Source organism: Drosophila guanche, unplaced genomic scaffold (assembly GCF_900245975.1).
Source record: "Drosophila guanche unplaced genomic scaffold, DGUA_6, whole genome shotgun sequence".
In the NCBI taxonomy this organism is placed as follows: domain Eukaryota; kingdom Metazoa; phylum Arthropoda; class Insecta; order Diptera; family Drosophilidae; genus Drosophila; species Drosophila guanche.
Window position 1 is genome coordinate 4,810,053 of NW_022995753.1, and position 21,020 is coordinate 4,831,072.

At 47.2% G+C, this 21,020-nt stretch overlaps 6 protein-coding genes and 1 long non-coding RNA gene across 7 annotated transcripts in view; 5 read left to right on the plus strand and 2 right to left on the minus strand.

The window, feature by feature from the left end:
- LOC117588632 (TWiK family of potassium channels protein 7) overlaps positions 1-2,136 on the plus strand; it is a 16,493-nt gene extending 14,357 nt beyond the window's left edge. Inside the window, exons 2-8 of the mRNA XM_034280062.1 lie at positions 354-515; positions 580-703; positions 776-925; positions 991-1,182; positions 1,253-1,368; positions 1,440-1,532; positions 1,599-2,136. Of these exons, the coding sequence (XP_034135953.1) occupies positions 354-515; positions 580-703; positions 776-925; positions 991-1,182; positions 1,253-1,368; positions 1,440-1,532; positions 1,599-1,754 (993 nt within the window). The 3' untranslated portion in view covers positions 1,755-2,136. The remainder of the gene's footprint in view (positions 1-353; positions 516-579; positions 704-775; positions 926-990; positions 1,183-1,252; positions 1,369-1,439; positions 1,533-1,598) is intronic.
- Positions 2,137-2,857: 721 nt separating this feature from the next.
- On the plus strand, positions 2,858-6,759 carry LOC117588631 (cytochrome P450 4g15). Its single transcript, XM_034280060.1, has 5 exons — positions 2,858-3,516; positions 3,577-3,774; positions 3,851-4,033; positions 5,474-6,439; positions 6,562-6,759. Exons 1-5 carry the CDS (start codon positions 3,318-3,320, stop codon positions 6,717-6,719), a joined length of 1,704 nt encoding a protein of 567 aa, XP_034135951.1. The 5' UTR covers positions 2,858-3,317; the 3' UTR covers positions 6,720-6,759.
- A 181-nt stretch (positions 6,760-6,940) lies between these two features.
- Positions 6,941-8,042, plus strand: LOC117588633. The gene is made up of 2 exons (XM_034280063.1): positions 6,941-7,409; positions 7,471-8,042. Exons 1-2 carry the CDS (start codon positions 7,365-7,367, stop codon positions 7,999-8,001), a joined length of 576 nt encoding a protein of 191 aa, XP_034135954.1. The 5' UTR covers positions 6,941-7,364; the 3' UTR covers positions 8,002-8,042.
- Positions 8,043-8,512: 470 nt separating this feature from the next.
- Positions 8,513-9,315, plus strand: LOC117588634. The gene is made up of 2 exons (XM_034280064.1): positions 8,513-8,694; positions 8,747-9,315. Exons 1-2 carry the CDS (start codon positions 8,650-8,652, stop codon positions 9,206-9,208), a joined length of 507 nt encoding a protein of 168 aa, XP_034135955.1. The 5' UTR covers positions 8,513-8,649; the 3' UTR covers positions 9,209-9,315.
- A 337-nt stretch (positions 9,316-9,652) lies between these two features.
- LOC117588635 lies at positions 9,653-11,382 on the plus strand. Its single transcript, XR_004574151.1, has 6 exons — positions 9,653-9,974; positions 10,049-10,205; positions 10,268-10,563; positions 10,629-10,725; positions 10,784-11,092; positions 11,215-11,382. It is a non-coding gene; the product is annotated as an uncharacterized LOC117588635 (long non-coding RNA).
- A 200-nt stretch (positions 11,383-11,582) lies between these two features.
- On the minus strand, positions 11,583-15,480 carry LOC117588630 (muscle M-line assembly protein unc-89). The gene is made up of 5 exons (XM_034280059.1): positions 15,112-15,480; positions 14,812-15,040; positions 13,617-14,660; positions 12,035-13,309; positions 11,583-11,952 (listed from the first exon to the last, which is right to left on the minus strand). The coding sequence occupies exons 2-5, from the start codon at positions 14,984-14,986 to the stop codon at positions 11,870-11,872; spliced, it is 2,577 nt and encodes an 858-aa protein (XP_034135950.1). The 5' UTR covers positions 14,987-15,040; positions 15,112-15,480; the 3' UTR covers positions 11,583-11,869.
- A 741-nt stretch (positions 15,481-16,221) lies between these two features.
- On the minus strand, positions 16,222-20,625 carry LOC117588628 (protein flightless-1). Its single transcript, XM_034280053.1, has 4 exons — positions 20,391-20,625; positions 16,993-20,186; positions 16,783-16,933; positions 16,222-16,722 (listed from the first exon to the last, which is right to left on the minus strand). Exons 1-4 carry the CDS (start codon positions 20,442-20,444, stop codon positions 16,312-16,314), a joined length of 3,810 nt encoding a protein of 1,269 aa, XP_034135944.1. The 5' UTR covers positions 20,445-20,625; the 3' UTR covers positions 16,222-16,311.
- Between the last annotated feature and the right edge of the window lie 395 nt (positions 20,626-21,020).

Sequence of the window (21,020 nt, forward strand, 5' to 3'; positions counted from 1 at the left end):
TGTTAAAAATAAATTCGAAATCGAAATCGAAATCGATTTGTAACAACTATTTTTATAGCGAAAGCAGCAACAACAAAATGAAGAGAAGACAGAGAGTAAAACACTGGGAAATTGGCTTCAAGTTAAACAAAATTGATTGTGATGATGTGCGAGAAATTCGCATGAAGATTTGGATTTGAATTTGAATTTGAATTTGGATTTGAATTTGAATTTCTTTCTTCTCGCACGTAAGATGTGAAAGATCAAACACACAAAAAACGGCACAATATTTGCGAATACATTTCCTTTATGCTAAAACTAATTGGTTTTAATTTTTTTTTGTTTTTTTCAAAATTATTTGCTTTTTGTTGCAGATCTTCCGCCACTTGGAACGTCCAGCTGAGGTGCAACGTTTGACCCACTTGAAGGACGTGGTGAAGACCCACAGAGAGCGCTTCATGAGCACAATTTTGAACAACACCGAAGTGAATAATCTCAACGAGCTGTTGTCATTTGAACTGGCAAAATATGAAGCGGTCAGCATTGGCATTCCTCAACTCTAATTCATTGAAGTCATTTAACACATCCTTTTGTTGGCAGGCAGTGCAACTGGCGGCCGAGGGCGGGCTGCTGATTGTGGCCGATAAAGACTTTCCAGAGCCCTACGAGCGCTGGAGCATACTGCAAGCTGTGTTCTTCTCATCGACTGTGTTAACAACGATAGGTACGATAAGCACATAAGTGCCAGCAGAAACTAAACTGAAGCTGGAAGCTGTTTAATTTATGATATTTCCAGGTTATGGCAACATTGTGCCCGTGACAACCGGCGGACGTGTATTTTGCATTTGTTTCGCCCTCATTGGCATACCCTTTACGCTGACGGTAATTGCCGACTGGGGTCGTCTCTTCGCCACCGCTGTCTCTGTGTTCGGCAAACATATGCCCAGTAAGTAATCACAGATTTGCCTCCATTTTACATTATCAATTGACTCTTTTCCCCCCGTCTCCTAGCCAAGCCAAAGTTTACCAATTTCATTGGCAAAACCTGGTTCTATGCCATACTGGCTGTTGGCTTTTTGGGCGTCTATTTGGCTGCCGGTGCGGGTCTGCTGTTGCTTTGGGAGGATGATTGGACATTCTTCGATGGTTTCTACTTTTGTTTTATAACCATGACGACCATTGGATTCGGTGATCTGGTGCCAAGTAAGTGTTGCAACATTGTTTCATTTGTACTCCCTTTGAATGTGTTTTGTTTTTCGGCTTTGTTTTGCAGAGAAACCCAACTATATGCTGCTCTGCACTTTGTACATTCTAATTGGACTGGCGCTGACATCGACCATTATTGAGCTGGTGAGGCGTCAGTATGCCACCAGTTGGGCCAAGTTGCAGGTGGGTTGGGGAGTTTGGGGGTTTTCCTTGCTCTTCGACTGGCGCAACTGAGTGCAACTTTATTTTTGCAGGAACTTTCCGGTCCCATGGCGGAGACTTTGCGTCGCTTGGGCGAGACAGCCGGCACGGGTCTGGACTATGCAGCGCTACAAAAAGTTTTAACTGTAAGTATTTCCACCGCCATGAACTCAAATTCAACTCTGAATGGTGTGCCATTCTCTTTTGTACAGGTTTCCATGCCAAAGTGGAACAGCAAGAAGAACGATCACAGCCCGGACATAGCTGCGCTGGAGGCCATCACCAATGCCATACTAAAGGAGGTGAAGGAGGCACAAAATAACAAGCCCAAAGTGCTGCAAATTGTCATCTACGAGTCATCTGTCTAGGCAAAAATAGGGGATGTTAGATAGAGAGAGAGAGAGAGAGCGAGATGCTAATATTTGTCTGCAGCATAATTTAAGGCGCATGCAGAGTTAGAGAAAGGGAGAGGGAAAAAATATACTTATCAAGAGAAAATATCAGAAAAGTTAGGCTTGAATTGAGTTCGGTTGACAGTGGGTTACTGGTCTGCCCGGCTACTGTACTGCCACTGCCAGACTTCCATAAATTAATGTCTAGTGTACATACATATAGCGAATACTTAGTCAAATCTCTAAGCAATAATATTGCTCATACGTACTGAGGTCACAGCATAATTATTTATTTATTTAAATGGGGTAAGAGGGGGCAAGTGATTGCATATATAAATAACTACAAACATTAATAGATATAAATAATACACTTTTTTTTTTCTTAATGTTAACCATACAATTTTGTGCAAATAAGAATAGATACAACTCCTTTTGAATACATATTTCTTTGTGCTTATGGAGAGAATCGTACGATCTTCCACTGTATATTTGAGACCTAACGAAGGCGTCGACGTCGGCGTCGGCACGCAGTCACCCCCGCTTGTATGCACAGACAACAGACACGAAGTCGAAAAACGGTTCTTGCTTCTCTGCCGCTGCAGCGCGCCGAGCACTTGTGCATAGGAAACACGAAATTGTTTCTCTGTCGCTGCACGGAGTACCGGTGCACGAAGCTTTTACGCTGCGCTGCCCGAGATCTGCCAGCCTCTGCTGTCGCAGCAAAGCTTTGAGCAAACTGTTGCTTACCGTTGGAGTGCTTTCAAAGCTGCCAGTCGAACTTTCGTACACTGTACTGCTGCCCCGCTATATTTGAATAACTGTTGCAGACAGTGGTATTCGTGGCGCTGGTGCACACATCATCTGATTCAACCCCAAGCCAAGCCACGCCAACCGATCCCATCCCTTCTCCTCCCCCCCCCCCCCCCCCCCCCCCCCCCCCCCCCCCCCCCCCCCCCCCCCCCCCCCCCTATCGTCTTCGTTGTGTGCGCTGTGCGCTGTGTTTGATTTGTGTTGGACTGTGGCACATTGTTGGCTATAAAAGTCGTTTGCACTGTCGGCGGTCGCTAGTGAGTCCCAAAGTGAGGGCCCGCGAAGTGTGCGACGTCGGTTGATCATTTGTGATTTGTGATTTATATGTTTTTGCTACCCCCTGTTCTGTCGGCCATTGTGTGTGTGGGTTGATTTTGCGTCTAATTTTTGTCTCACTTTTTTTTCTCCAATTTTTTTTTTGCGTGGAGGGGCAAGTCTCTGCCATTTGGGGGCGCATCGGTCATTTGTGCGCTGGACGAGCAGCGACAAACATCCGGTTAACGGGCCGAAAAAGAGGGACAAAAAAAACTCCCACATAGCACAGATCCAGCAATCGAATCGCGCATGGAAAACATCTAAAACATCTCCTCCAGACACCGTCTCGTGGGGTGTGAGAGTTTGGTTGTTGTGTTGTGTTTGTGTTTGTGTTTGTGTTGTATTTTTTGCTGTTTTTTGTTGTTTGTTTTCAAGTTGAAGTGGTCAAGAGTAGCAAGAAAAACTGTGCTGAGCATGGAAGTGCTTAAGAAAGACGCCGCCATGGGCTCACCGAGCAGCGTCTTCTATTTCCTGCTGCTGCCCACATTGATCCTGTGGTACATCTACTGGCGCCTCTCCCGCGCTCATCTGTACAGGCTGGCAGGACGTTTGCCGGGACCGCGTGGCCTGCCCATTGTGGGTCATCTGTTCGATGTGATTGGACCCGCCTCATGTAGGTGTTGATCGAATCGAAATGAGACTCCAACCCCATTTTGCTTGCTTGCTTTTGCAGCTGTTTTCAAAACAGTTATCCGGAAGAGCGCACCCTTTGAGCACATTGCCAAAATGTGGATCGGTCCCAAGCTGGTGGTCTTCATCTACGATCCACGTGATGTGGAGCTGCTGCTCAGCAGCCATGTCTACATTGACAAGGCATCCGAGTACAAGTTCTTCAAGCCCTGGCTGGGCGATGGGCTGCTGATAAGCACAGGTGAGAGGCAAGCCTCAGCAAATTGCATTCATCTCTTTTCCCCAACCTGCTCTCTCTCTCTCTCTCTCTTTGATAGGTCAAAAATGGCGTTCGCATCGTAAACTGATCGCACCCACATTCCATTTGAATGTCTTGAAGAGCTTCATCGAGCTGTTCAACGAGAACTCGCGCAATGTGGTGCGGAAGCTGCGTGCGGAGGATGGCCGCACATTTGATTGTCATGATTACATGAGCGAGGCGACTGTGGAGATTCTATTGGGTAAGCTGATCGCTACCAACACTCATGTATCTGATTACACAAAAAGTACAGTCAACTCACACGCACCAGAACACACTCAACACTCAACACACACACACACACGTAAATCCGCTTCAAACACATTTAATTCACAGACTCATGCCATATGCGTGTACACACATTATTTTATATATCATTTATGCATCATTTGTTAGATATGTATAGTAACTGTACTACATACAGACATGGCACAATTGAGCGCAGACCCATTTCCCTACATACTCCCACAGCTTGCATAAATCACAAAATTTCTGTTTGTTGTCCATTTAAATGCTTTTGTCATTTCGCACAATGGACACAAGAGAAATAGGTACATACATGCATATATACACAATTCGTCCATGCAGGTGTACCTAATCTAAATCAAATGCTGCCATTTTGCAACACTGGAAAGTGTACCAAATGACAAATGAGAGCCCTGGCTGGCATGGATCTTTTGCTTTCCCCATGCGTAAGCTTCATTAGGTACTCTAGGGCAGCCTCAGCAATGAAATGCTTAGCTGGGACTTTAATGGGTACACATTTTAGCTGAAGCAGATGGTAGTCAACAGCTGACAAAGGACTTGGAAACTCAACTCCAAGCCACATATTTATCATTAGAAAATCACTTAAAAATATTTATTTTGCCAGGCGGCAATAGACTTAACTCCAAACACGTTTCGTTGTGGGTGAAACTGCCAGCGCCAGAGTGGGACAATTGGCCTGCTGCCCGCAACTGTATGGCAGATTTTTGTACACGGCCAAATGTTAATGACATTGTCGCTTTATTGCAACCGATTTCGGATTGATTTCTAGGCCATTGCATAATACAGGCACAGCGGCAGCACTTAAGTACGAGTACCTTTGTCGCAGCACTTGAATTGCAGCCAAAACCCCCCAGCTCGGCGCTGGGCCGAGCAATTAAATGCACGTCGCATTGCCATTAAGCGGCTTAATCAGGAAAATTTGAATGCAACTGCTGCCCGGTGCTGCGGTCCGTTGTCTGCCCATTGAGGCTGAAGCTGAGGCTGAGGCTGAGGCTGAGGTTGATATTCCTGCTGTCTGACGTAAACGGACAATTAGCAATTAAGACTGAAAAACTGGGGAAAATTTGCTGCAATTTATGCTAGAAAAATGGTTAGGAAAAGCGAAAACAAACAAAAGTTGCATTGCATAATCAGCAAGCCTCAAAGCAAGTAAAAATTGAAGAATATTTGCAGGAACCTATCGAGGTTGCAAGTTCCGTACAACACAATGGAGAGTGCCCACAGATCTATCATCCATTTATGCATTCTATTTACGAGTTGGGGGTCTCAGGCCTCTGTTGTCTGATTGTTAGGTTCAATTGGCGCTTGGGTCAGGCGAGTGCATTCCACTTCGCAGCGGGAATTTTAATTCTAATTTTGTTTTGGCTTATTCCAGAGACAGCCATGGGCGTGTCAAAGAAAACGCAGGACAAGTCCGGCTTTGAGTATGCAATGGCTGTGATGCGAATGTGCGACATACTCCATGCCCGACATCGGAGCATCTTTCTGCGGAATGAGTTTGTGTTTACACTGACGCGGTACTATAAGGAACAGGGGCGTCTGCTGGGCATTATCCATGGCCTCACCACCAAGGTCATTCGCAGCAAGAAGGCGGCCTTCGAGCAGGGCACTCGTGGATCCCTGGCCCAGTGTGAGCTCAAAGCGGCCGCTCTGGAGAGAGAGCGTGGACAGGAGCAGGCGGAGATTGGTGCTGGGACGACGACGGCGACGGCGACTGCTTGTGAGGGCACACCTGGGCTGGCTGGGCTCTCGTATGGCCAGTCAGCGGGCCTCAAGGACGATCTGGATGTGGAGGACAATGATATTGGGGAGAAGAAGCGTTTGGCATTTCTCGATCTAATGCTGGAGAGCGCCCAAAACGGTGCCCTCATCACGGACACGGAGATCAAGGAGCAGGTGGATACGATTATGTTCGAGGGTCATGACACCACCGCCGCCGGTTCATCCTTCTTCCTCTCGCTGATGGGCATACACCAGGAGATCCAGGATCGTGTGATTGCCGAGCTGGATGGCATTTTCGGTGACTCGCAGCGACCAGCCACGTTCCAGGACACGCTCGAAATGAAATATCTGGAACGTTGCCTCATGGAAACGCTGCGCATGTACCCGCCCGTGCCGCTCATTGCACGCGAGCTGCAGGAGGATTTGAAGCTGAACTCGGGCGATTATGTTATACCGCGTGGCGCCACAGTGACGGTGGCCACTGTGCTGTTGCATCGCAATCCCAAGGTCTACACGAATCCCAATGTCTTCGATCCGGATAATTTTCTGCCCGAGCGTCAGGCCAATCGGCATTATTATGCCTTTGTGCCATTCTCAGCGGGACCACGCAGTTGTGTGGGTAAGTAGTTCCATTTATAGTAGCACAAATGATTCAAAACTGCAACTAAATCGTTAGTTAATGCATACGTTATTATCAGGTACTCCCAATCATTTTGTTAACCCATTTCGTACCATTTTTAGGGCGCAAGTATGCCATGCTCAAGCTGAAAATTTTACTCTCGACTATTTTGCGGAATTATCGCGTCTACTCGGACCTCAGTGAGTCTGACTTTAAGCTCCAGGCGGACATTATATTGAAGCGTGAGGAGGGTTTTCGTGTGCGCCTACAGGCCAGATGAGCATCACAACAAAAAACCCCAAAAAAAAACCAAGAAAAAACCTAAAAAAAATAAACAAAAAATGAAACTTATTCATACAAAAAATATATCTCCACTTTTGCGCAAGTGATAGTCACCGGTTTATACAGTAATACAAATAATAATAAAATTAAATAATACAATTGCTTCAACACTCGATTTATTGAACCAGTTTAGAATAATGATTTATTTTTTTTGTGTCCCATTTAAGGAGAGAACAAGCAAGCAACCATTATGAGTATCATCTCCATTTGAAATATATTTTTGTTTTGGTTTGTGTATTTAATAATTATGCATAACGACTTTTTGTGTAATGATTTTGACAATAAATCTTTGGTGTAATTATAAACGATCATTTAAGGACTTTCTTGCATTCAATAAGAGATTCAAAAGCAGACAGCTTTGATGGTTACATAGCAGCCAGCTTTGGTGCATGTGTGCATAAGTAGTTCCTCAGCAGCCAGCGGGCGCAAGCGTGAGCAAGCGAAAGATTTATGTAAAAATAAACATTTAATTTGAGATTATTGTCAGTTAGTTGATAAGACCGCATCAAATTTTAAGTGCACAGCAGGAATTCGCTTTTGTCATAATTCTTGTATTAATCATTTACCTTGCCTTTGCCACACAATGAAGTTGCAACTAAATTGCCTGTTAGCAGCGCTCCTCGCCGTAGTAAGTGTTCACTGGGCAAGCATTCCCATATCGTTTCGATTCATTTTTGGTACATTAACAGTCACAGCTGCCAAGCGGATATGCCAGAAGATTGCCACGCAAAGAGGATAACCAAAGAAGCAACGCCACTGTAGGGAACCCCAAGAGACTACAAGAACAGAGCGCCAGCAGCATTGGTAAGCTGGCGAGCTCCACCGAGCTACAATCAGCATCGAGTGCACGAGTTGAGCCATCCCAAAACACAACCACCACCACCATGGGTACGCTGGTCAACTCTACGGCACGGGCGTCCAGCAATAGTTCACAAGGTCCGACAGCAGCAGCAGCAACAACCGTTACGCCGCGCATCTTTCGCCAGAAGCGAGAACTGGCGGTCGGTGTGCCCTACGACTTTTTTACATCGCATTTTTACTGCGACTTTGATGATCGTGGCAGACACATGATTATCTGGTTTATGCCAAATCACTGCATTTGGATGTGGAACAACAAGTATGTCCATGAGGGTTTCTATCGTCTCTTCAAGCTCTATCAGATGGAGGGGTTCCATTTTGGCCAGGTATACGAACACCAGACACGGCTGGAACTTAGATGAGCTTCAATAAATCAAGTACAAATTAGTAAAACGCTTACGCTGGGATTTTGTATCAATGCCGATCTGCTCCGACGTTGTCTCACTTCTGTACAGCTGTACGCATACATATGTACAATTGCAATGCATACATATGTATGTACATACATATCTGACAAACCTCTTTAGTGTCTTCCTCTTTCTCTCGTTTGCTTTCTTCCAGTTGCGCTATTCTCTTTTCAGCGCTTCACTCACACATGCAAGCAGACCCTTCGCTGTGCTTCTTTTGGGTCGCTGCAGTGATCTACCTGCAGGTAGATGTAAGCTTACAGGCATATGTATGTACCTTTCTCTGTCTAGCCAACGCCAGGCTGCGTGAGGCAAAAGCTTCCAGCCCACAAATGCACAGCACAGCAAAGAAACGAGAAAGCCGCACCGTGGTTCAAGACACAATAAATACGGAGTTTGTTTTTACTCAAATTTAAAGTTAAGTTTCTCTATGCATTTGCTTTAGTTGTCTTTGAATCATTATTAAGATTTTTAGTAGCTTCGATTCTACTGAGATCGTTCTCCGTTATTTGCAACGAATCAAATTGTCCGTGCTTTTGCAGGAATACGTACATACATTTGGTAGTTTTCTACCAGTTCTTTAGATTCCTTGTTTGCCACACAATGAAGTTTCCAATAAATTGTCTGTTGGCAGCTCTACTAGCCGTGGTAAGTAACCCTCTTTACGACCCTTTACGACTCATTTTTCATATATTGACAGTCACAGCTGACGACGAGTGGATATGCCAGAAGTTTGCCACCGAATTCCACCGATCGCGATTCAGCCACCAGTGAACGAGATGAGCCAACGCACAGCCCCACCGTCCTGGGTGCCCTAGTGAACTCCACCAAGCTGGAATCAAGCAAAGGGACCCAAGTTCCGGCATCGAGAACAACTGCTGCCGCGAAGCACTTAATTCGCAAGAAGAGAGTCGCCATTGAGCTGGATGCACCCTACGACCTGCACACAACGCACATGTTCTGCGATTTGGATGTGCGCGGCAGACACCGCATTGTCACGTACTTCCCGAATCATTGCATTTGGGTGTGGAACAACAAGTACGTCCATGAGGGTTTCTATCATCTCTTCAAGCATTACCAAACCGAGGCCTTCTTCTTTGGCCAGTACAACGAACGCTTGAAGCAGTACGAGACCGTAGCCCACGTCTGGACCTCCGATTAGGAGGAGGACTCCATTCGGCAGCAAGTAAAAACTAAATTATCTGCCACCAATTGACCCTGAAGGACTGGTGGATCTTTGTCTTATCTTTTGACATAAAAGTCTCACACTTAAATGATTGATTTATAGTAAAATTGCATTTGGAAACAGAAAACCTTGACTGAAAACTTTTCTGGTTTCCGGTAACTATTACGAGTGTCAGCGGAAAACTGATGCGATCCCCTGTTCCCCACATTCTCTATGCGCGGGTGGGGCAGTTCCGTCAGATATTTTCCTTAAGAGTTAAATAAGTGCTCCAACAATCCATCACTCGCACTCACTTTTGCTCCCCACTGTAAGCACTCATTTCTGAATAGAATACACAAATATTTGGAACATAGTTGCCTGGGATATTGTCTACTGTCAGCCCAGTCGTTCACTTTCCTCACTTTTCTCAGTAACAAACAAGTTGTACACCGAATAACACTACAAAATAAATACTAGTCTCCTCTAAATTATTAAATTATTATTTGTATTTCCTTAGTCAGTGATTGTATGTAATTCATTTTTGGCCATGAAGAAACATGAAGAGTTGGGTGGGCTGGGCTCTCCCGATCCGAGATCCTGTTGGCCTGTTGGCCGTGGTAGCCAAAGGCTACCTACAAAGGGAAAGCCCAAACCCATGCAAAAGCCCACTCCCAAGCGTGCACAACGGAAGGTCAAGGACGAGGACGATAATTAAGATTTCTGCCTACCAACCGTTCAACCGTTCAACCGTTCAAAATTATCTGTAAGTTCAAGAGAATTGAGTGACAAAACTTCGATTTGCTTTTATTTAGTTTGACATTTCCCATTCCCTTGCAGGTTACACAACACTAGACGCACACTTCCACACATTTTACCTTTCTTTCTTACCAAGCCTTGATGGTACCTCCCCACATCCTCCACTTCCATGATGTGAGGATGTGGGTGATGTGGATGGCATCACAAACACATTGTTGAAGCTTTTTCCGCATAAAAGGTAGGTGGATTCCGCAAATTCCTTAACTCTAAGCTCAACCATTTATCCTTCATTCCATTTAGATATACCTATCCATCCTTTCAATCTATTTTCAACGCATAATGAGGGCCGTAACTACTCTTCGGACACTCTACTACACATTTGATCTATTTTCAACGCATAATGAGGGCCGTAACTACTCTTCGGACACTCTACTACACATTTGATCTATTTTCAACGCATAATGAGGGCCGTAACTACTCTTCGGACACTCTACTACACATTTGATCTATTTTCAACGCATAATGAGGGCCGTAACTACTCTTTGGACACTCCAATACACACGTGGAAACATGAATTTCAACGCCAATGAGTATTGGTAAGTGTACGAATAACCATAACACGAGTTCGAGAGATGGATTTTTGACTTATTTAACTCTTAAGGAAAATATTTTATGGATCCGCCACACATCTTTGCGCATAGAGAATGTGGGGAACAGGGGATCGCATCACTTTCCAGTGTCCAGAATCCAGAAAAGTCGTAAGAGTCAGATATCATTGGATTACAATTCCATATTAATTATGTTCTGTCTTCCTAGGGACTTATTGAATTATCGTTATAAAATAAAATGGAACTTGCAATAACCAAGATTTTGTTGAATATTTGTAAAGTGTTTGGCTGGGGTCGGATGACTGGTGCTCTCCACAAAACTGAACTGAAAACTGAACAAAATTCTATCCTTTCTATTTTTATTTACACACATAGCATAGTATTTGCTTTAGTAATACATTGGAGCTTAAAACTAGTCTGCTTTTCAACACGTACTTTTGCACATATATAAATTAATTACATATGGATGTGTGATGGACATTTCTGCAGCTGCTACGTGAGTTCGGGGTTGGCTTGGGTTAGTATTAAAGTAAACTTATTAGTTGTAGAAATAATTAATATATTTAACATTATGTTTAAGCAACTTAAACATTGCGTATATGTATATAGTAATGTTTACATAACATAATTTTCTTGCAGCTGCTGCTGCTGCTGCTCATTGCCGTCCATTGCTTAACGTAGGAGCGTCCGACTGGAGTCGCAACTTTTCCAATGCCTTTCAGCTATTCATTTGCTTCGGTGTGTGAGGTTCTCTTCCTTTAACTCTTCCCCATTCAACTATACAACTACAATTTACAATTACAATTACAAAAAAAAGCAAAAAACAAATCGACTGGGTTCGGGGTTCAGTTATAGCTAGTCGTATGTGTTTGTGTGTGTGTGTTAGTGATGCTCCACAGGCCCTTACTCAAAATTAAAACATTCTTCAACCAAAACGACTTCTGCAGCACAAGGAAGAATTTTGGTAGAAGATTTTTTTCGTTCTACATTCAATTTTCATTAAAATCTACAAAAGACAAAATAAATTTATTTTTGTTGCCTAACAACTAAGCGGCAAAGGGAAAAAGTTAAAAAACAAATCATATTCAACAATTAACAATAGCAAATAAAGAAATTGACAAAATAAAAAAAAAAACAAAAAGAAACTTGTGGCAGGACCTGTGTCGCCAATTCTTCACTGAATTGTTAAGAGTATTCGCGCGCGTGTGTGTGTGTGTGTGTGTGTGTGTGTGTGTGTGTGTGTGTTTGTGTTTGTTATTCCATTTTGTAATGGTTTAATGATTTGTTGAGCTTCTTAAGAGTCTAATGCAGTCATGATGTCATCCAGTGTACCCCTGGAGATGGCATGCCGGCTGGAGCTCAAACTGAAGTCGGGCTCTATGGCGGTAAGACAAGAAATTAGACAAGATCGATTAAGACCATGGCACTTCAGGGAGTGATAGCTAACGCCAAAACTCACCCACAAGGCGACCAAGATCATCATCCTCGGACGTGCGCTCGGGCTCGATGTTGAAGTATGATTCTGGTATTGGCGATGCGACACCACGGGACGTTGTATCGATGCTGTTGATGTTGCAATTGTGCGTGGATATGAGCTCATCGGGCAAGGTGGGCGATGGTGCGGCTGCCGATGTGCGTGGCGGTGTCACAACGAGTTCCTGATTAATTGAGGTATCGGTCGCGGCGCTCAACGATTTGAAACTGGCCTCAGAGTCGCCAGAATCGATGCGCACCGTTGCACGTGGATGGGTTAGCGTCAGGCCGCTTCTGCCCGGACTTGATGTGGGCGTATGCAGCTGACGCACATCCTCTAGTGACGCCTGTATCTCCAGTATATCCTCCTCATCCTCATTCGACAGCATCGTTGTTACTGCTGCTGCTGCTGACTTGCTCTCAACTTCAACTTCCAGTGTGGCACCCAGATCCATAATCGCATCGATATCATGTTTATCATGAGATTGCTCCTGCTCCTCCTTATCCGACTCCTCCAGCACCAGCTCATCCAGGAGCGTCTCATCGACCAGATCAAGCAGATGATCCTCCTCCTTGATGGCTTCTTTCGCCTTGTGCATCTCTTGTCCCAGTTCCGATTCCACCTCTACCTCTGCTCCCAGGTCCGCCTCGGGTACTATTTCCACTGGCAGCACGCTGCATTCTTCGTTTTCCTTTTCCTTAAATGAGTTTACATTTTCCTCCACGAGGCTGCTGTCTTCGTTGGCCTTTTCGTCGGCGTTTGCTTCCTTTTGATTGGTTATGTTGCTGGCGTCTTGATCCGTTTGCTCTTCGACTTTGTCTTCTTTTTCATTTGCTACAGCGACTTTCGCTGCTTCTGCCTCTACTTGGGCTATCAATTTATCTGCGCTGATGTTGCACTTTGCTGCCAATGTGTGCTCCAGCTCCAACTCCACCTCCAGCTCCAGCTCCAGCTCCTTCTCCTGCCCCTCCTTCTGCGTCGCTGCGTGTGTGTTTGTCTCTGTTTGCTCTGCTTTCGTTAGCGGTTCGTCTATTTTCGGTGATTTCCTCATTTTTACAACCTTTTGGATTATTTGTTCATGTTTTTTTTTCAGCTGTTTCTGCTCCTTCCCCCAGTCCTCCTTCTGCTCCTTCTGCACAGGTAGCTCCATTTCCTCCTGCTCCGAATCACTGTCGCTGATGGTCGTCGTCACGGACATCTTCTTGCGCTTCTTGGGCACCGGTGTGACATCTCGCTTGGTGCGCGGCAGTTCGTTGGGCACTGAAACAAACACAAACGAGAAGGGACGTATGAGACGCTTCTTACGCGTCACAACTTTTATACCCGGCACTCAGTACTAAATCTGCACGGACGGACGGACAGACGGACAGACAGACATGGCTCTATCGACTCGGCTATTGAAGCTGATCAAAAATAAATATACTTTATGGGATCGGAAACGTTTCCTTCTGTGCGTTACATACAACCATTATTCCCCACAAATACAATATAGCCTATTTACTCTTCGAGTACCGGGTATAAAAATGTGATAAACAATCGTGGGAACCATGCTGAATGCTCCGCTTACCGATATACTCCTCACTCTCGTCCTCGTTCTCGTTCTCGGGCTTTTGATCATCGTCGAGACGCAGGCTGGCCAATCCCATGACCGGAACACTCGATGCTGAACGTTTGAGCTTGCGACTTGGCGAAGCGATACCGTTGCACAAGCGGCGCTTATCCCTGCCCGTTGGTGTGCCCAGGGCAATATCCTCCAGCACATTGCCAGTTGCATCCACACGCTGGAGGCGCGTGGGTTTCAGTGTACCTCTTCGCATCAGTCTCATGCCCAGCGCAGAGCGACGCGAGCTGCCGAAAATCTCCACAGACTCGCTGAAGGACACCGTCGGATTGGACTTGCGAGGTCGCCGCTTGTTCGGGTTCTTCAGCGTCTTCTTATCCCTGCTCACAGCTGGCCCACCGCTGCCGCTTGCCTTGGGCTGCGACTGCATCTGCTTCCGCGACATCTGTGTACGCTTTATCTTCACATAGCAGTTAAAGAAACGCGAGCCATAACGATTGATTAACTCCTGGCTACGTTGTGTCGTTGTCGTCGCTTTTTTACTTTTGCCCAGCCGCCCCTTGGTCTTCGTCGGCGAGTGATGATGTGCACGACTTTTGGTGTCGCTCGGCACCAATGGCACCTTGATGTGCACCTTGGGCATCTTTGGCGGCGATGGAGACGAATCTGTGCTGTCACTGGTATTCGGCAGCTTCTTGGGGCGACCGCGTTTGCGTGGCCCGGACATTGGTGTGGCTGGGGACTTGCCCTTGGGTGTGGTGAATTTCTCAATTTCAGCTGTGGTCAAACGTTTGACCCGCACGCACACCGGCTTGATCAGCTGCTGGCCGCTGGACGCTATGCGGGGTAGATCTGCAAACGACTTTTGCTGTGCCTTGGTTTTGGGCGGAAATGAATGCAGCAAGGAATCGTCCACAGCAACATCATTATCATCATCATCATTGTCCTTGCCATTCGGCTCTTTGCCTTCGACGAGTTCTCGGGAAACTGTGCGCTTGAGGCGAACCTTCAAGCGTTTGCATGGCTCCACGGGATCATCCTTAATGATTTCTACATAAAAAAAAGAGCATACTATGCATGTATTGGTGTATTCGTACATCGAAATGTGTGCACGTTCAAGGGTAACGGTGCATGTGTGCGCGTACATGCCACAAAATCTTTGTGGTGGTCCGGTACACACACAACGGTCCAAAATGCTTACCCAAATGAGGCGATGAAGAGGCGCTGGCGGCGGCTTCTGTGGATGTTGTGGCAGCCTTTGTCGATGGCGTCGGAGATGGTGTGTCCGGCAATTGGGAGGCACCTCTCGAGTTCTTTGGACTCTCACGAACTCGTAGTGGCGGCGGTGCCGCTTTGACCATGTCAAACAACTCCATAATCTGTGTGCGCGTTTCCTTGCGTTATTTGAGCCGTCCTTTCCCTGTTCTCCCCTGACCATAGAATTGCAACATTTACAGTTACTAAACTTTCACAGCTTGTTTAAATATTTGACGATGCTTACCCGTGCAATAGTTTTGAACTGTTTCGCGGTTTGGTTATTATGTTTGTTTCCACCTAAATTGCTTTTCATTCAACAAATAGCACAGCAAAAAGAAAATTAACGCGGACTAGACACAGACGCCAACACACACACATCCATACGCGAGCGTTATTCGCACACACACACACGCACCATATGCAACAAAACCCGTCGCGATGTGCAGTTATCGAAACATTATTATGGTTGATTGGAATACTACGCGGGAATAATCAAAACAATTTCACAATTGGGAAAACGAAGTACAATTGGAAGGATCACAAGGGTACTGCTTATATACTGAATATAATTAATACTAGTTGGCAAGGAAGAAGGTGAGCTCTTTTTTATTTCACCATGTAATATATGTTACACTGATTGCCCGAGAAGCGCTGCTATCGCACTACAATATCGATGAGACCAGCTATCGTACTGTAGTATCCGGAAGGGTAGTATATCGAAACAAATTGTTGCTCAAATAGCATGCAGCTTCAGTCAGCGAGCACATTGTAAATGCGCAATTTGAATGAAATTTAAAAATGCAAGAAAAAAACATCTCTGGCTTTGTTCCAATTTTGTTTTATTTGAAGGATTAATAAATACGATAGATTTGTACAATAAGTTAGACCGTTTCTAGTTTTTCGTTTCGTTTTGATTTGATTTTATTACAGCTAGCTTTAGGTTAACATTTTAAAAGGACTAGCACAAAGGAGTGATCCTCTCCTCAGCTCGGCATATATATATATATATATATATATATATATATATATATATATATAAATATTGCGTACACATGTGTGCATGTGTGGGTGTATATAAGGGTGGTTTTTACATATATTGTATGTATATATGTATGTGTACGAGGCGCATGCGAATACTTGGCGTTGGGGAGTTAGCTAATTAGTTAGGGGCGGGGGCGGGGTGCGAGAGAAAAGTGCTCTAATAAAAAATTACATTAATTATATAAAAACAATTAAATACATTATAAAAGTACAAACTTTTTCCCAATCCATTTCATTTTCCTTTTTTTGCAGCTTCTTCTCTCCTTCTCCTTCTCTCTCTGTATCTCTCTCTGTGTGTTTGTGCGGCTGGCTGGCTGTCTCTGTCCTGTTCATGGCTGCTCTTCTTGCTGCACTGTCACGGCAGCTGTCAAGCAGCCACTACAACACACCCCCCGGCCTAGGCCTAAATGTACACCTTGAAGGCACTCCAGCCATGAAAACATTTACTAAATCGTCGCGACTCCTTGTTCTTCATCGTAAGAAAGAGTTTACGCGGCCGTTCGGGCTGCTTTATCCGCATATGCTGTATGTACACCTGTGCCGATTTGTAGGCCAACTTCACCTCCACCTCGCTGCAGCGCGGCCCCATCCACAGGAAGACATGCTCCCCATTGTCGAGTATCATGATATCATCGTCGGCCAGATCATCCTGACAGAAATCGGCGCACTTCTCGGCCACCGTGTAATAGCCGCGCTCGTTCGAGCAGCGAAACAGACGCGTGTAGTTCATGTATTCGGCATCCGTGTCGTAGGGCTTGCGACCGCCGAGTGCCACCCAAAAGAAGTTCTCCGGCTCGTCGCCTTCGTTGAGAATCTGCAGGGGGGGACACGGAGTTGTGTTCGCTTGTCGTTGAATGAACTTCTGTGGACTTACCTGCAGGCTCACCCAGGGACTGTTGAACATTTGCTCGGCTATGTCCTGCACCAGTTTGGCCTCCTCGTTGCATGCCTTGCTGCCCAGCCACACATAAACAATGCCCGACTGTGACTCGTCCTCCGTTTCGAATGGCACATGGAGTATGTAGCTGCAGGGACAGACCATGGAAGTTAACTAAAAGCGTATTTGTGCGTGAATTGAACCTACCAGAAGGCCGAATTTAGATGCACTGCATCCGGATTGATTTGTATGAGTCGCGTGGTCAGCGCACCGCCATTCGAGCGCAAATGGAAGAACTCCACGGGCGCCTTGCCATCGGCTGTCAGTGCTTTATCCTTGCGCTTGCCCGTGTGTATGATAAACTTGCGCTTGAAGTGCGACATAAACTTGAGGTTCTCCTGCTGCTGAAAGATGCGCATCACCTCCAGCTCCTCCCCGAACATGGCCTTGAATTTCTTTTGCAGCGTAAACGTAAACGTCAGCCAGCCCATGTTGCCGGCATTGCGTCCCTGCCAAAAGTACACCACGCATTGTATCTCATCCTCTGGCTGGGATTGCATCAGCTGCGATTGCTGCGGTGACTTTGGGTTGCTGTCATCTGGCGCACTCGCTGCTGCTGCTGGCTCCACATCTTCTCCCGCTGCCTCGGGCTCCTCAACGGGTATGCAATAGCGACACAAAAAGACATAGCACTCGCCCGTGTAAAAGTGTCCCAGCTCCTCCTCTGGCAAGCGGACAAACTTCTTGTTCTCGAGCACAAAGGCCTCCATCATTTCCAGATCGTAGTTCCATTCCTCCTCGAGCTGCTCGGCCTCGGCCAGCGGCATGGCCGATTGTCGTGGCATAAAGAGTGCCGCCAGATCCGTTCGCGTCTCCTGCTGCCGCGCCCACTGCGTTAGGTTGGCGCCCGTCTTGGCCACGGACTTGGCTGTGCGCGTAAAGTCCACAGCCATGACCTCATCCCAGCCCAGGAACTTGGTGCGAAAGATTTGCATTTCATTGCCCTCGGGCACGCGCATGACGAGCGCACACTCCGGCCGATCCATCATGTTGAAGAGCTCCCGACTGAGCTTGACGGCCGCCGCACGCACCAGTCGCGTCGACTTCTTGCCGAACCACACAAACAGATCCGTGTAGCAGTCCAGGATGTAGACGTGCTTGCTGTTGAGCAGCGTGTGGCAGAGCTTCTGTTCGGGCAACTCCACCTGCGGCAGCTCGAGATAGCCCATGCCCAGCTGCACCTGATAGAGGCGCGGCTGCACCGGCTGATAGTCATCCGGGACATGCTCCTGTGGCGGCTGTGCGGCTGCCTCCTCCGCGGTGACATCCAGCCCCTGCCAAAACTCATCCGTCTCCTCGCCCTGACGCTCCACATTGATCTCGCACTTGTTCTTCCGCTCCGTCTTGTTGATCTTCTCGGCCATGAGGCGTGCCTTCGAGTTGAGCGTGTTCTTGGAGCGTTTGCCCAGCCAAATGTGTATGCGTGTGCCCAGATCCAGGACGAATGCGTGCCGCGGATCCAGCGACTCAAGCGCCACGGCCACCGGCTCTAAGTGCACTGTCGCCCCGTAGGCATGCACCAGATACAGCCGCGTGATGTGTATCATCTCTTCGATGTTGTAGAAGCCCGTGGCCGTGCGTCCGCCCTCGATGTAGATGACTTCCGTGTCGAAGAGGGCCAGAAACTCGTCCGATTCGTCGCCCTGCTCCTCGCGTATCGTGCGGCAGCGTGCGCCCAAATAGTTGCGCAAATTCACAGCATGAATGGCCGCACAGGCGCGCTTGTCCAGCGTCGCCTCGTTGCCGATCCAAAAGAAAATCTCCCACGTCAGGTTGCCCAGGTCATCGAAGCGTGTCTTGAGCACAATGTAACAGTCGCCCTCGTAGAACTTGCCGTGGACCACTTCCTCGATTTTGTTGGGCAGAAAGTTCTCAATCTCCCAGATGGTGAGGCCCGGCTGTTGGCCATCCTCCTTCTCAAAGAACTTGGAGTAGTCCAGCTGGGGCTTCTCGAGTGATTCGTCCCAGCGCTTGGGCTTCAGTGACTCGGGTTTGCCGCTGCCATCATCTGGTAGCAGACCCTCGGCCTCGTTGTCCTTGTCCTTGGCAATGTCCTTCATGCCCTTGAGCACCTTGGCCGCATCCTGATCGCCATCACAGCGCGGTCCACGTCGCAGGCGTATCTTGCGCGCCGTCGAATCCTTGGGCGTCGCTGCAGCGGGCATTGAGGGCGGCACAGCGGCTCCGGCCAACCGCAGCTGCGTCTGCAGACTGAAATCGATGTTGTAGAACTCCAGGCTGGTCGCCTTGCTGGCCTCACTCGGCTTGGGTGGCATCACCAGATCGGGATTGTTGCGCAAATCCAGCTGGTCGAGTCCCTCCAGCAAATGGATGGCATCGGGCAGTGTGATGAGACGATTGCAGCTGAGATTCAGCTGCTTGAGGGCCCCGCAACGGCAGACGCCCTCGGGCACCATTTCCAGCAGATTGTTGGCCGCCGAGAAGACCTCGAGGGCGCCCAGCTTGCCGATGCCCGAGGGTATGCCCTCGAAATTCAACTTGTTGTCATTGACAAACAAACGCCGCAGCTTGGACAGCTTGCAGAGGGCGGCGGGCAGGGCGGTCAGCTGATTTCGGCAAAGATTGAGCGACTCGAGGCGCTGCCAGGACTCCATGCTGGCGCTGAGCTCGTTGATCTCATTGTCGCTCAGATTGAGCCGCACCAGCGTCGGCACATTGTAGACACAATCGGGCAGCTTGGGCAGCGCATTGTGCGACAGATCGAGCTCACAGAGATTGGCCAGACTGTCCAGGCTGGTGGGGAAGTTGAGCAGCGTCCGCTGTGTGCCGCTCATCTTTAGCACCTCGAGGCTTTGGAGGGAGGGCAGCTGGCGGAGCTGGAACAGCTCCAGCGGATTGTGCGACAAGTCGAGGGTCTTCAGGTTGGTCAGACGTCGCGTCTGGGGTGGCAAGGTCTCGAGGCGATTGTGCGACAGATCGAGAAAGAGTAAATCCGTCAAGTGTATGAACAGCGGGGTGGGTATGCACTCGATTTGATTGTGGCTGAGATTCAGCACAATCAAATTCTTGGCCCTGTCCAGGCCATCGGGCACCTCCTTTAGCTTGTTGTGCGACAAATCCAGCGTGGTTAGCTCCTCCAGGTGGAACAGCTCTGGCGGTATGCCGCTGTTGCGCAGCTGATTGTGCCGCAAATCCAATGAACGCAGGCAGGTCAGCTCTGTCAGCTCGCCGAAGATCTTCTCCAGCTGATTGTGATTGAGGGAGAGATGCTCCAGCTTCTGCAGCTGGCCCAACTCCTCGGGCACCTCCTGCAGCTGTGTGTGGTCCAGTGTAAGCCATTGCACCCGCGACATTTGCCGCATGGAGCTGGGGAATGTTCGCTGCAAGTCGCAAAACAAAAAAATAGAATCAGAAACCATCAATCCATCAGTCAGAGGTATCAATCATCGCCAGCACCAGCTGCTGCCCGTCATAGATCTTTTTTTTCTCTCTCATCTCTTTTTTTTTTGTGACCTGTTTTTGGCAGGCAGGCAGGCAGGCAGGCCCCTCAGGGGCGCGGCATTAGACAGGGGAGGAATACTCACACTGAAATCATTTTTGGTAAAGTCAACACCGCGTACAAACGGTAGGACACTCATTTTGATAAAATCCACATAAAAATTGATTTATAAAACGACTACACTCCGGGCGACGACGACGACACGACAAGCTGCTGCTGGCCAGGGCCCCTGTTCTTGTTATTCCTATTTCCCCACTGAGGGGAATGTGTGTTGGTTGGGTGATGATGATGATGTGATTGCGTTTTGATATTTTCACGACTTTTTCAATTCGGCTTGGGATTACTAGCTAGCTAGCATCCGCAGCACTGATCATTTAATTTTATCCGATAGATTGATCAATTTTCTACAAGATTCACCCACTTTAAGTTCTCATTTTCTTTAGATTTTCCATAAATAACAAGGTTCAATCAAAAATAGTCATCCAATTTGAGGCCTGGTCACCAGAGTGACCGCGGACTTATCGATAAAATATACCGCTCGACCCTCAAAAATATACCGAAATATACCTTCTCATTTGAAGAATATACCGTAAATCTTAAATAATTTTCTTCGATTTTGCTATTCCATTCAATGATACGAGCTGGCCAGGACCCTCAGCTTTAAAACTGTTATTTTATCCAATTCATCAATCAATTTCCCCTAGTCTGGCTAGTT

Excerpts from the sequence above, each read along its gene's own strand:
- LOC117588631 (XM_034280060.1), top strand. The coding sequence starts at position 3,318 with ATGGAAGTGCTTAAGAAAGACGCCGCCATGGGCTCACCGAGCAGCGTC. Across the intron at positions 3,517-3,576 it reads TGTGATTGGACCCGCCTCAT|CTGTTTTCAAAACAGTTATC; the intron begins GTAGGTGTTGAT and ends TTGCTTTTGCAG. Across the intron at positions 4,034-5,473 it reads GACTGTGGAGATTCTATTGG|AGACAGCCATGGGCGTGTCA; the intron begins GTAAGCTGATCG and ends GGCTTATTCCAG.
- LOC117588633 (XM_034280063.1), top strand. The coding sequence starts at position 7,365 with ATGAAGTTGCAACTAAATTGCCTGTTAGCAGCGCTCCTCGCCGTA. Across the intron at positions 7,410-7,470 it reads TAGCAGCGCTCCTCGCCGTA|TCACAGCTGCCAAGCGGATA; the intron begins GTAAGTGTTCAC and ends GTACATTAACAG.
- LOC117588634 (XM_034280064.1), top strand. The coding sequence starts at position 8,650 with ATGAAGTTTCCAATAAATTGTCTGTTGGCAGCTCTACTAGCCGTG. Across the intron at positions 8,695-8,746 it reads TGGCAGCTCTACTAGCCGTG|TCACAGCTGACGACGAGTGG; the intron begins GTAAGTAACCCT and ends ATATATTGACAG.
- LOC117588630 (XM_034280059.1), bottom strand. The coding sequence starts at position 14,986 with ATGGAGTTGTTTGACATGGTCAAAGCGGCACCGCCGCCACTACGAGTT. Across the intron at positions 14,661-14,811 it reads CTCTTCATCGCCTCATTTGG|AAATCATTAAGGATGATCCC; the intron begins GTAAGCATTTTG and ends TTTTTTATGTAG. Across the intron at positions 13,310-13,616 it reads CGAGAGTGAGGAGTATATCG|TGCCCAACGAACTGCCGCGC; the intron begins GTAAGCGGAGCA and ends TGTTTGTTTCAG.
- LOC117588628 (XM_034280053.1), bottom strand. The coding sequence starts at position 20,444 with ATGAGTGTCCTACCGTTTGTACGCGGTGTTGACTTTACCAAAAATGAT. Across the intron at positions 16,934-16,992 it reads CATCTAAATTCGGCCTTCTG|CTACATACTCCATGTGCCAT; the intron begins GTAGGTTCAATT and ends CTGTCCCTGCAG. Across the intron at positions 16,723-16,782 it reads GTCCCTGGGTGAGCCTGCAG|ATTCTCAACGAAGGCGACGA; the intron begins GTAAGTCCACAG and ends CCCCCCCTGCAG.